Source organism: Macaca fascicularis, chromosome 2, assembly GCF_037993035.2.
Source record: "Macaca fascicularis isolate 582-1 chromosome 2, T2T-MFA8v1.1".
NCBI classification, from domain to species: Eukaryota; Metazoa; Chordata; class Mammalia; order Primates; family Cercopithecidae; genus Macaca; species Macaca fascicularis.
This window is the reverse complement of record NC_088376.1, coordinates 166,732,191-166,745,229: the sequence shown is the minus strand read 5'-3', so window position 1 is coordinate 166,745,229 and position 13,039 is coordinate 166,732,191. Positions and strand designations below refer to the sequence as shown.

Genomic DNA, 13,039 nt, shown 5'->3' with positions numbered 1-13,039 from the left:
CACAATCCCGCTATTTAAGTAATTCCCAAATCCCCTATTTAATTCCTGAAAATTCAGTCACCTGTAGAGGGAGAAAGCCATCTAGCACTCCAGGAAGGTAGATTCCTTCTTCTCAGAGCTACCCAGGATACTGACCTCTTCACAGATATCTCACTTCAGGGCCATTGAGTGAATCCTTGTTCTGTCAGAAACTACTATTTTACCTAAGAAAAGGGCGTGCTTTATCTAGGTCCCTATGTCTGTAACATTGAAACTTTGGGATCCTTCCCAAAATACCCCCATTTGCCCTACTCATTTTCTAAAAAACAATTCTGAAAAGAATGACCGCAATGGGAAATTTTGAAGGTATTTCTAACCAAACCTTTTTACCCTACCAATAATCAGAGAATTATCTATCTCTCATTTTACGACTGGACCCTCTTCAACCCCACATCCACAATTACTTCAGTGGTGGCTGACTTCATCAAAATATCTTCCTTCAGTCTGATATTCTTCTAATGTGTTTCCTCTTTTATAAATCAACTTTAGTCAGCTTGATTTATAGTACAACCATCTTTCTCTGTTCAATTCAGTAGGCAAATATTTATTTGAGCATTCAAGGGTACTGAGCTAAATTCTGGGATGAAAAGGTAAAGTAAATGAGATGCCTATATTTGAGGCAAGACACAAGTAAACAAGATGTTTTTAAGACATGTAGTAAATGCAAAGTTTAAAGGATTCAGGGAGGCTAGCAGTGATAATAAACAGGATACTTAGCTTAGCTTGGGAGAATTAAGGAGGATTTCCTGAATGAGACAGCACCAGAACTGAGTCTTAAGTCTTGAAGGAGGAGCAAAGAGGTAACCTAGTAAAGATGTTTGGAGGACGGAGGGTTAGAAGGAGAAGGAGGAGTCTCACTCTGTTGCTAGGCTGGAGTGCAGTGGCACGATCTCGGCTCACTGCAACCTCTGCCTCCCAGGTTCAAGCAATTCTCCTGCTTCAGCCTCCTGAGTAGATGGGACTACAGGCACGTGCCACCACACCCAGCTAATTTTTGTATTTTTAGTAGAGACGGGGTTTCACCACGTTGGCCAGGATGGTCTCGATCTCTTAACCTCGTGATCCATCAGCCTCGGCCTCCCAAAATGCTGGAATTACAGGTGTGAGCCACTGCACCCGGCCGGGGCTTTGACTTTATGGTGGATGTTCTTGGAAGGATCGAGTGACACATTTAGACTAATACTGGAAAACCACAGGTCTTGCATAGGCCATCTCCGGTCCTTCATTCTGCCAATTTCATGAAGTCTAGAAGTTCTAAGTAGACTGAAGATGTGATCTGGTAAACTTAAATAAGGCAGGAAGAAGCACTAGTTCAGTTCTTACTTAATGTCAGACCTTTGTCTCCATCTTCTCCCCACAGAGCTAGACCAGGTTTTATGATCTGAGATTATACAGTAAGAGTTTGAAAAGATGGAGCTCCACGCTTTGAGATTAACCTTCAAGTCATCCCTGGGTTACCATAGCTTTGATACAGAGCTTCAGCTCTAAAAACTGGGTCCCTCTCTTTTACTCCTTAACCAGGTTACCCATCTTGGTAATGTGCTCAGGTCTAAGTCCCTAATTCCTGAGGACTCAAGTTCAAATCAGCTCTTGTCCCAAGGACTCTGTTCCTTTCCTGAACTCCTGGGGCTTGTAACTGAGTCTTCACTACCAGTTGACAACCTCCGTGTCACCCCTGCCTGCCTCCCTGTGGGACTAACTAGGGGGTGCTGGCCTGTTGTTTCTCCTTATTGTGCTTTGTCCTTCTCTTGATAAGACCTTGTTGGATGTCCCTGGCCCCACCTCTCACTGCTCAGAAAAGCTCAAGAGATCTTATCCTGCGTGCCACACCAGAAACCACTAGACACCTGCAAGAGGGCTTTTTGCACACTGCCTCACTACTCAGGAGCCAGAGCTGGATCTATACTCAGTTCCTCTTAACTGGCCACCATCAGCTTCATTGTTAGCCCAAGGCAAATTTTGTATCTACTGGGGGAAAAAAAGTTCTGCCTTCCACAAAGGATTTTAAATAATAAATCTACAGGGAGTCTAATGAGTAGAGAACCTCTTGAGGATGTTCACAGAATATCTACAGCCATCCTAATCAGGCAGAAGTTCATAAATAACAATAAGAAGGCAGCAGGTTTAGAAATTCGGTTGTAGTAACTGAGAGAAAGGGTCAAATTCAGATGAGAAGACTGAGTAACAGGCAGAGGTACCAGAAACAAGAAAAAAGGCATTTTCTTAAAAGGGGGCCGGAGTTGTGAGAACCAAGGGATCCTTGTAGAGGTTCTACCAAATGTGAAAACAGCTTTAGGAATGATCTTCGACAAAGCAAACAAAAACATAAAGTGGGGAAAGGACACCCTTTTCAACAAATGGTGCTGGGATAATCAGCTAGCCACATGTAGGCAAATGAAACTGGATCTTCATCTCTCAACTTATACAAAAATCAACTCAAGATGGATTAAGGACTTAAACCTAAGACCTGAAACTACAAAAATTCTAGAGGATAACATTGGAAAAACCTTTCTAGACATTGGCTTAGGCAAGGATTTTATGACCCAAAACCCAAAAGCAATTGCAATAAAAACAAAGATAAATAGTTGGGACCTAATTAAACCACAGAGGTTTTGCACAGCAAAAGGAACAGTCAGCAGAGTAAACAGACAACCCACAGACTGAGAGAAAATCTTCACAATCCATACATCTGACAAAGGACTAATATCCAGAATCTACAACCACCTCAAACAAATCATTAAGAAAAAAATCCCATCAAAAAGTGGGCTAAGGACACAAATAGACAATTCTCAAAAGAAGATATACGAATGGCCAACAAACATATGAAAGAATGCTCAACATCACTAATGAAAATCAAACTACAATGTGATACCACCTTACTCCTCCAAGAATGGCCATAATCAAAGAATCAAAACACAATAGATGCTGGCGTGGATGCGGTGATCAGAGAACACTTCTACACTGCTGGTGGGAATGTTGACTAGTACAGCCACTATGGAAAACAGTGTGGAGATTCCTTAAAGAACTAAAAGTAGAACTACCATTTGATCCAGCAATCCCATCACTGGATATCTACCCAGAGGAAAAGAAGTCATTATTCGAAAAAGATACTTGCACACGCATGTTTATAGCAGCACAATTCACAACTGCAAAATCTGTGAAGCCAACCCAAATGCCCATCAATCAACAAGTGGGTAAAGTGATAAAGTGTGGAATCTATCTATCTATCTATCTATCTATCTATCTATCTATCTATCTATCTATAAAAAACTCAGCCATAAAAAGGAATGAATTAACAGCATTTGCAATGACCTGGATGACATTGGAGACTATTATTCTAAATGAAGTAACTCAGGAATGTAAAAACAAACATCATATGTTTTCACTGATATGTGGGAGCTAAGCTATGAGGACACAAAGGCATAAGAATGATACAATAGACTTTGGGGACTTGGGGCAAGAGTGGAAGGGGGGCGAGGAATAAAAGACAACAAATACGGCGCACTGTATGCTGCTCGGGTAATGGGTGCACTAGGATCTCACAAATCACCACTAAAGAACTTACTCATATAACCAAATATCACCTGTATTCCAATAATTTATAGAAAAAAATAATAAAAACCAATAAGCTGGTAGCTTCAAGTGGAGGAAGGAAAACTCATGCGGTATAGACAGATGGTAGACATGTGAAAGATGGGACATTTCCTTGAAACAAATCCTCCTTGACCAACACTAACTGGATGATCCTCCACAGGTAAATGCAGATTTGATTTACAGGGAGGAGAGAGAGGGAAAAGGGGAGAGGAAGGAGAGAGGAGAAGGGAGGAGAGAAGGGAAGAGGGACGAGTTGGAGGGAGGAGGAGGGGAGAGAAGGGAAGGGGAGAGGAGAGAAGAAGAGAGGAAGGAAGAGGAGAGAAAGACATTTTTAAGCATACATTTATGTATAATAAAAATGGCATTTCATCAGATAAAATGAAAACCAAAAAGGTAATCTCAAGTGGTACTGTGAAATGAAAATTAAAATACATGAGTTCTAATTCTCAATTGATCACTCAAGTTTTTGGACAATGAGCTAAATTTTTCTCTTCTCAGTTACCTCACTTTAAAATGAGATGGTGGACTGCCTAATCTCCAAGACCTTTCCTATTCTATATTTCTATGAAGTTTCCCTACAGTAATTAACAAAACCCGAAGTAAAGGGTTTATTATGTAAAGGTTAATCACACATTAACTGGAGGTTAAGTTTTAATTACAGGTAACTACCAAAAAAAAAAAAAAAAAAAAAAAAAGGCTACTTGCCCTGCACTCTTGATAAGAAACTCAACTATATCATAAGATACTTGTGACTTTAAAGGAATTGAAACAAAATAATAAAAACATTGTAGTGCAACTGGCCTATGTGTAGCATAGAAATAATAATACAAATCTTGTTTTCTTACATTTTTAAAATTTTCTAAAAGTTATATCCTGCTGTAAATATGACTATAGTCTTAAGAGCTTATAGTTTACACCATTACATAGTTTATAAAATACTTTGATACAGATATCATTTGATCATAAAAATAGTTTGTATAGTAGGCAAAAATAGTTGTCAGTTACCTTTATTTAATAGATTAGAGTCTTTCATGCTATTTAGAGGTTGGTCTTCTGACTACTTCTTGACCATTTTGAACTTATTATATCCTTTATGAAAAGTCTTTTATCTGTGACACAGGCTTATCTATAAGTTTTAACTAAAGAGAAATCAATATATAAAATTGAGATGAATTATACAAATACAATTATTTAGCAAATCACATATTCATATATATAAGCGCACAGAATTTACCATGCTTGAATATGTTAGCACAGAAGCCATGTTCCTTGTCTAAATACTGTCTCTTTTCTCCCTTAGTGATAGCATTAGAAGCAACAAAAAAACAACTTAGAACAGTTCTGTATCTTGTCTAACTCAAATGAGACAGCACGGAAGAAGCTTTATGTTATTTCGATAGAAATTATGTAAATCTGATTCATATTAAAGAAAGTCACCCCATTTTCCATGGCCTTATAATGATGAAATTGTGTAACAAACAAATGGGTTTATGGTGGTCTATTTCCTCTCTCCTGTTTGAATTTGTTCATCTTTAGCTACTGACATACTTCTCAAATGGTACAACGTGACTTCAGCTTTTTTACTGATGTCTATTTAGTGCTGCCCTGAAAATGATTTGTAAAAGAGATTCCTTATCCAGTGAGGTACTGGTTTTTACCTCTATGTACATAGTAGAATCATTAAAAAACAAAAGAACAACAACCTGTGCCCAGTCCCTTCCCCAAACAAACCACATCAGAAATTTCTGAGAGGAGAGGATATGTGGCATCAGTATTTTTTAAAAGTTCCGCAGCTGACAGTACTGTACTCCCATGGCTGTGATCTATCTAATGCAGTGCTTCTCCAACATCAGTATGCTGGCGAACCGCTAGTCTTGTTAAAATGTGGACTTTGATTTAGTCCCTCCAGCACAGGTCCTGAGATTTTGTTTTTGTAACAGGCAACTATGTGATACTTAAGATGCCCATCTGTGGATCACACTTGTAGTATCCTGTAGTATCCGCATCAGCTGAGAACTTGTGAGGAATGCAAATTCTCAGACTTACCAGGGACCTGTAGACTCAAAAACTCCAGCGATGGAGGTCAAGCAATCTGCTATAGCAAGCCCTCCATATACTTTACCTACACACTGAAATTTGAGACACACTGGCCTAAAAAAAAAGAAAACAAAAAAGAATTCCCTGAAGTCTAAATAACTGGCTGTATGTGGTTGAAAAGCCATTGATTGTTTATATTTGTGTAGCACTTTACAGTTCAAGAAACTTCTACCTTACCTCCTGTGAGCATCTTAAAACAACCCTGTAGGGTAACTAAAATACATAGTTTCAGCATTTTTATTTATTTATTTATTTTTGAGTTGGAGTCTCGCTTTGTCACCAGGCTGGAGTGCAGTGGCACGATCTTGGCTCACTGCAACCTCTGCCCCACGGGTTCAAGCAATTCTCCTTTCTCAGTCTCCCAAGCAGCTGGGACTGCAGGTGCACACCACCATGCCCACCTAATTTTTGTAGTTTTAGTAGAGATGGGTTTTCACCATGTTGGCCAGGATGGTCTCAATCTCTTGACCTTGTGATTCCCTGGCCTCAGCCTCCCTAAGTGCTGGGATTACAGGCGAGAGCCACCGCACCCAGCCGATAGTTTTAGCATTTTGTAAATCAAACTGAAGCTCAAAGTATTCAAGAGACTTGCTTAAAGTTATAGCATGCAAGTATAGATCCAAATTCAGAGCCCAGATCTTCTGAGTCGTACAAACTAACAGGCAGGACATTAGAGAAAAACAGGGCCAATGGCTATAAGCTCTAAATCATGCCCTGGAGAAGGGATATCTCTGAGGCTCAGATGATGACAGGGAGAGGGACAAGGATATTCAGGCAACCTCCTATCAGGTGAGTCACAGCCCTTTGTATTTGGCATTCTCAGAGACCACAGTAAAAAGCACTAATCCTTTTTGGCCTGAGTTTGCTGTTATGTGGAATCAGCTTTGAGAAACACAAACATTTAACCCTCACCAGTGACTTAGTGGATGAGTTAGTCACCTTTGGTTCTTTCCACAATTCTACAGATATGTCATTCCAAGTCAAACCACATAAAATAAAAATCTCTTGTGTATTGCATGTGTGTATAGACGCACTTATATGTCCCATACTTACAGAAAAACAAATGGCCACAATTTGCCATTTTCTTACGAGATTTGCCCACTGTGTTTCTCAGGCCATAAATGACAACAAATGATAAAGTTCACAGGTACATAAATATTCTTTAACAAAATGTATATAATATGCCATATTCCTAGATGACATATAGTATGCTATACTCCATTATCTACTAAGTATATCTGATAAAGGATTTATCGGCAATGCATGATCCTTAAAGTATCAGGGCTAACCATCAAATTTTGATTACATTTAGTGATTTAACTACAGAAAAAGAAAAGGTCATGATGGTCACAAACTTACCCAGTAGGCCCATGCCCACAGTTTGTTTCAAATAGTGAATTGTAAGTCATAGAAAATCACGTATCGTGTCAAGAATTTGAGTGTTGACACTTTCTTAGTGAATATTGGCATTCCAGATGACTTACAGAAGATAAACAGAAATTTGAACAAGATCTTCACATTTTACTATCAAAGAATCACATCTTCGTTTGTTGTTTCTTCTTTTCCCCCCTTGGTGTAGAAACAAACAGAGAATTAAAGACCCCAAATTTGAAAAAAACTGAATATTAGCTATTCTGCATTTAGATGCTTAGTTTCCTTGGGAATCTTTAATACTTGCTAGGTATGCTGACATTTAACTGGGAACAATGTTATTAACATTAAAAGTATTATAATATCCTGTAAACATCAAATAGGGTCAGAATTACGAAGTAAATAAAATTTTATTACCTTGAATTTAGAATATTTAAAATCAAAAGTGTGAAGTCCCTGTATTTTATCACATGTCCACTTGTTTTATATCCAGATACACATGTGTATGTGTGTCTTACAAAGTTGCCTTATGAATAGATATGTGACAATATAATGTATTATGAAACTAGCATGATTCTTTGTGGTCAAATATTTTATTATTATCTTTCCAGAAATCTTCCACTCACATTGAAAATATGGTCAGTAGGACTACTAAAAATGAAATTTTAAAGGTTGGTTTGAAATACCCTCTATTTCCACTATTCTTTGACTTGTAAGAGAACTATTAATACATAGTCTCAACCTGCCAATATTAAGCAGGAGGTGAATCTCTATGGGTATGACGGTAGAGAGGGAAGAAACAGTATTAGAAACTTATCCAGTAATTGAACTCTTACTCCTGTGGGAGCTGGTAATGAGGCAGGTAGACTCTGTTTAGTAAAGCACCTGAGGCAGCTTCATGACTGAAGTCCTGTGGATAAGCATGTCTCATTCTTTCCTGTGCACACAAATATAAATGCAGATTCTGGTTATTCTATTTAGGGAGGACCTCCAAGGCTGCTGTGCTGCTGCCACTACTTTATGAATCACACTTTGATTCTTTGTCCCTGGGATAGAAGAAGTTGGTATTGTGGTTATCTTTAGTTCTTTATATAATTTCTCATACAGATCTGTCATCTCCTCTAGAAAATAATTGAGTTAGGTATATATACAGGAGGCTATCTCTCTTTCCCTCCAGTTTTGTCACCATAATTATATCATTTTTATTATTTTCAAAATGATAGAAATTGCAGGGCAAGACCTGAAGACTAGTGTGCACTCTCCTATCTGATGCATAATTACACTAAAGATCATAATTATATAAAAATGAGCATCAATCTCCAAAAGAAACTCTTGTTTCACAGAAAACTTTAAGTCAGTGAAGGTAAGTGTTTTGAGGACAGACAGCTGAACTCCTGTCACTGGATCACCGGAATTACAAACCTCCCTTGTCTCCTGTTGCCGTCTCAGATTATTCAGGGCCACAGACTCACTAAGAGAATTATTTTTTTTCTCCTAGCCATTTCACTTTCTCAGTGCCAAACATCTACTGTGGCTTCCAATGAATCGAGGTCTCCTTCCTTTCCTCCCCTGAAAGCTCATGCACCCAGTAAAATGTCACAAATAAAGTGAAAACACGCCTTTCCCTGTCTGGCCTTATAAACAGAAAGCAAGAGCCCCATTCTTCACCAGGAAACTGACCCAAAAAGCTTACTGGATTTAAAGAGATTGAGAAGAAGGTCAGCTAAGAAAACAAAGGGAATTCTCTCCATAGTTAATTCGGATGAAGCTCCACCAACCCCAAAATAAACCCTTGTCCAAGGCAAGGAAACAAAAAAGAGGGCATGTAAGGTGAGGTCTGGAAAAGAAATGGTGTTTCACAGGCGACTTATTTGCATGCTCTGTTTGTCTATCGTTTCTTTCCCAGAGAATAAGTGGTTCTGTGTTTATTTTTTCTCTCATAGTCCCTATTTCCACACTGTAATGTCTGCTAAAGTGTAACATTTAAAACTCTGTTTCTATTGCACCATAGACATACAAAAGCACATATGTATCATCCATAGATATGTATATGGTGAGATTGCCTCTGTACAAAAGTATAAGAATATTTTTATTCTTCTGAATTAACATTTCTATACTTATCTAACTCTTAGACAACTATAGTTTAAGGTATAGGAGATGCTAACTTCGAAAGACCTTACAAAGCTCAAGGACACTGAAATAAAAAACGTATACATTCAAGTTATTCATTTTTCTCATATTCAATCTTGTAACCAGTGAACAAAATTTCTAGGGATAGCATACGTTCATATAGAGTGCTTCACCATTAAAGGGTTAATGATGTTATGGATTATGAATGTTAGCAATCGAAATGGCATGCTTTTGTGTTTGCAAAAACATTTTCTGCACCATGTCCGAATCCCTTTGCAAACAGATAAATTACTCTATAAATCTTACTACTCCATGTGGATAAATCACACATGCAGGTTTATAAGGCTGAAGAGCTAGAAGGGAAAATCTGCTTTGGATAGTAGGATCTTTGGGATTCATAATCACCAATGCTCAGGAAATGAAGAAAGGAGTGCTTACACATTAGCATTTTCTCACTTTTTACAATCTGGAGAAACACATACCCACAAAACACACACACACGCAATGCACGGCACACAACGCACACTTTCCTCTCTAACAAGGCTAGAGCTCCCAAAGCAGGACACTGTGACAGCCAACCAAATTTATTTCTGAGAAAAAGAAAGAAAACTTTGCTGCTGTCGGCAGCTCTGCTAGAGAACTGCTCCCTGATGCCCCAGGGTTTATGCACTATCAGCTCCTTGCACACAGATTAGAGGTTTATTTTCTATCGTATACTGTGTTTTTATTGCCACAACAAGCAATATTAGCTAGATAGACAGACTGACACTGGGTCATTTTATTTGGAGGAAATGAGATTTTAAAAGATCTCCAAGGAGAGTGGTTCTTTCTTTCTTTTTGTTAGCATCTGCCAGAAATTCAAGGAAAGCTAGAAAAAAGAACAAGGGGTAGGTACAGTTGGTAGAGAGGAGGAAGAGAGAAGAGAAGCACAAAAAATAACCTTGGAGCATTTTAGAAATAAAAATATGACTAGGTCTCACTTGAGTCTCTCTAGCTCCCAGTACCTGATAGGGGTCAAACTCCCAAGGACCTGGGACTCTTCCTTTCCAAATTTCAATCTCAAATTATTTTAGAGTTTGGCAGAGCTGCACAGAAAAAACACTTTGAAGTCAATAATCAATTTGAAATCTCCATTGTATGCCAGGTTAATTCTTTCCCAACCTCTGTGTTTAACACTCCTACTCCAAATATCAGCAGTTTGGCAAGTTCCTTTTCTTTCTGCTCCTCATATCTTGTGTTGATTTATATCCACATTCCAGAAAAGGCTCAGTAACCAACCAAAGTTCTAAGATTGATTTATTGCCCTCCATGTCAATTAGAAGATCCGTACAGAAAGTCTTCTATCAGAAACCCTCACACACATCCTTGATGTGTGTGTGTGTGTGTGTGTGTGTGTGTTGGCATGCACACACACACACACACACACACACACACACACACACACACACGGGAGGAGCAAGGAGAATGCAGTACTGTGTACTACTCTCTGAGAGCCATAATCCAACAACCTTTCTTCAGAATTAAGGAATCCCAACAAAACTCTCAAGTGCAATGCAACAGCAATAACAATAGCAAGAATACTGCCTGCCCAGAAGCCACTAATGTCATGGGTGAAGTTAGGCTTCCTTGGTAAGAGAAACAAGGTCCTAAGAACCGAACAACACTTAACCAACACCACTGCTGCTTGACAGGGACCAGAATTCCCTTGAATTTGGTTAGCTATAATGCCAACCAGTCAGTAAAACGGGGACACACACACATACACACACACACACACCACACACACACACCCCACAAACCTGCACCATCAGGAGCCGGAGTTCAAGGAGATCAGGCGCACACACACACACACACACACACACACACACACACACACACACGTAGACGCGCGCAGCAGAAAAGTTGCCCGAAAGCCCTACCTGAGGATGGCTGTGTCCCCCTGCCTCACGGTGATGTTGTCCGTGCCTCGGTTAAAATCCACGCTGCGAACAGGCAGTCCTGTGGGAAGAAGGCAGAGCAATCTCAGTAGGACCAGCGGCAACTGTTTCCGATCCGGCTGAACTCTCCCGACCATGGTGGCCACGCCGAGGTGCGGGTCCGCGGGGTGCTCTGGAGGGGTGCGCGCTGCTCGCGAGGAGAGGCTTCACCAACACGGGGCTTTCATCCACAGCGAGCGCAGAGCGGGCTTTGCCAGTTTATGGTCCTTTCCACTTTGCCTCTCTCTTTCCCTCGCTCAGTCTCTTTTCCCTCTAAGACTTAACAAAGCCCTCATAAAACCCAAGCAGAAGGGTGAAAAGTAAAAGCAGCACAATTTCAAAAGAGAGAGTGCAAATAGCAAGCCCCGTGGAAGAGCTGAAGAGGAAGCCAAAGGAAGGGGTTCTTGTTTGGTCTCTCTGTGGCTGGATGCTCCTCTGCCAGTGTCTGAGCTGAGCTCCTTCGCTCTGTAACCCACTTTCCCAGGCTGGCTGGCGGGCGGGCGGGCGAGGGAGCCGGCACCAAGCCTGCCAGTGAGTGTACAGAAACAGCCACACAGCAGCAGCAGCAGCAGCAGAAGCAGCAGAAGCAGCAGCAACCCAGAGCCTCTCTCCCCCTCCTCCCTTTCCTGTTTCTCCCAGTCCCCGGCGCTCTCTCTGCTCAGCACCTCCCCCCCAACCCCCGACCCTGCTGGTTATCAACAACCCCTCCACGTCATCCCCTCTGCCCTCCCCTCGACGTGGCCCCTCGCTTTGCACAACTGCCCCCTTCAGCAGCAGCGAGCCTCAATGAAAGCCTGATGCGCCTTTGGGTTGTCAGGACGACAGCTCCATCTGAGGCCTGGCTGATTTCCTTAAGAAGGGGGAATGGAGTTTAGAGGTACCGTTCAGGAGAGAGGGGAGAAGGAGAGGGACTTAAGCTATAAAAGAACAGGAGAAAGAGTCCAGGAAAGGAGAGGGAAGGAGTGAGGAAAGAAGAAAAAGGAGGTGAGAAAGAGAGTTGCAAATGGGGGGAGTGGGACAGAGAAGGATGGGAAACCATTGAGGTGGGGAGTGAGGGTGGGGAATGTCCTGAAAGATGGGAGAAGGAAACTGAGGAGAAACGTGACAGTGGAGTCTAAGAATAAAAGCCAAAGTTGATTTCAAACGAAACATTCTTGGCAACTGGCTTTGCGTGTTCAAATCTTGTTCATTCTTTCCTCTTTCCTGCACTTTCTCTTACAGGATTAAAATGGTTTATTTTCTCTCCTTCCTTCGTCCCCTCCCCCTCTTGGAACCCCCTTATGAAAGATGGATTGGAGACAATGCTGGTATTGAGTGGTCTGGGGTGTGAATGCTTGGCTTGTTTTTTCCAAGTGCCAGCCTCAGCAGCTGATCCCTGATCCCTAAATCAACTTCACTCTCCAGGAAACCCTCACTCAATCCTACACATGAGTAATGGTATTAAGGATTACTATTTAAAGGACACATTGAATTGCTACCCAAGTTCCTCCTGGCACTTACTTCTCAAAATGTTCATATGCAAGGAAGGAGATTTGTAAATCACAAAGCTTGTCATTTGCAAAGAGACACTAAGTAAGGTTGTGTGCAGTACTCCAGCTAATGGCAGACAGGTTACCATCATTTGTCACTCCTTCTATTCCATGAGCCAAGCAAGTGATGAGGACCATAAAGACCACTGATAGTCACTCAAGTGAGAGCCCCACACTCTTGGACATCTCCCTCAGTACTGATGTTGAGGATAAAGAATGTGTTTGTACCAGCCAAGGACTTCATTTTTCTCTTTTTTGATTATATTTATTTAAATAATGAAAGTGTTCATATAGTACAAAAAC

At 40.7% G+C, this 13,039-nt stretch overlaps 1 protein-coding gene across 3 annotated transcripts in view; it reads right to left on the bottom strand.

Moving 5' to 3' along the window:
* LSAMP (limbic system associated membrane protein) overlaps positions 1-11,746 on the bottom strand; it is a 652,933-nt gene extending 641,187 nt beyond the window's left edge. For all 3 annotated transcript variants that reach the window (XM_005548086.5, XM_065539171.2, XM_005548088.5), the window contains exon 1: positions 11,151-11,746. In XM_005548086.5, coding sequence (XP_005548143.1) covers positions 11,151-11,305 — 155 coding nt within the window. In that variant the 5' untranslated portion in view covers positions 11,306-11,746. The remainder of the gene's footprint in view (positions 1-11,150) is intronic.
* Between the last annotated feature and the right edge of the window lie 1,293 nt (positions 11,747-13,039).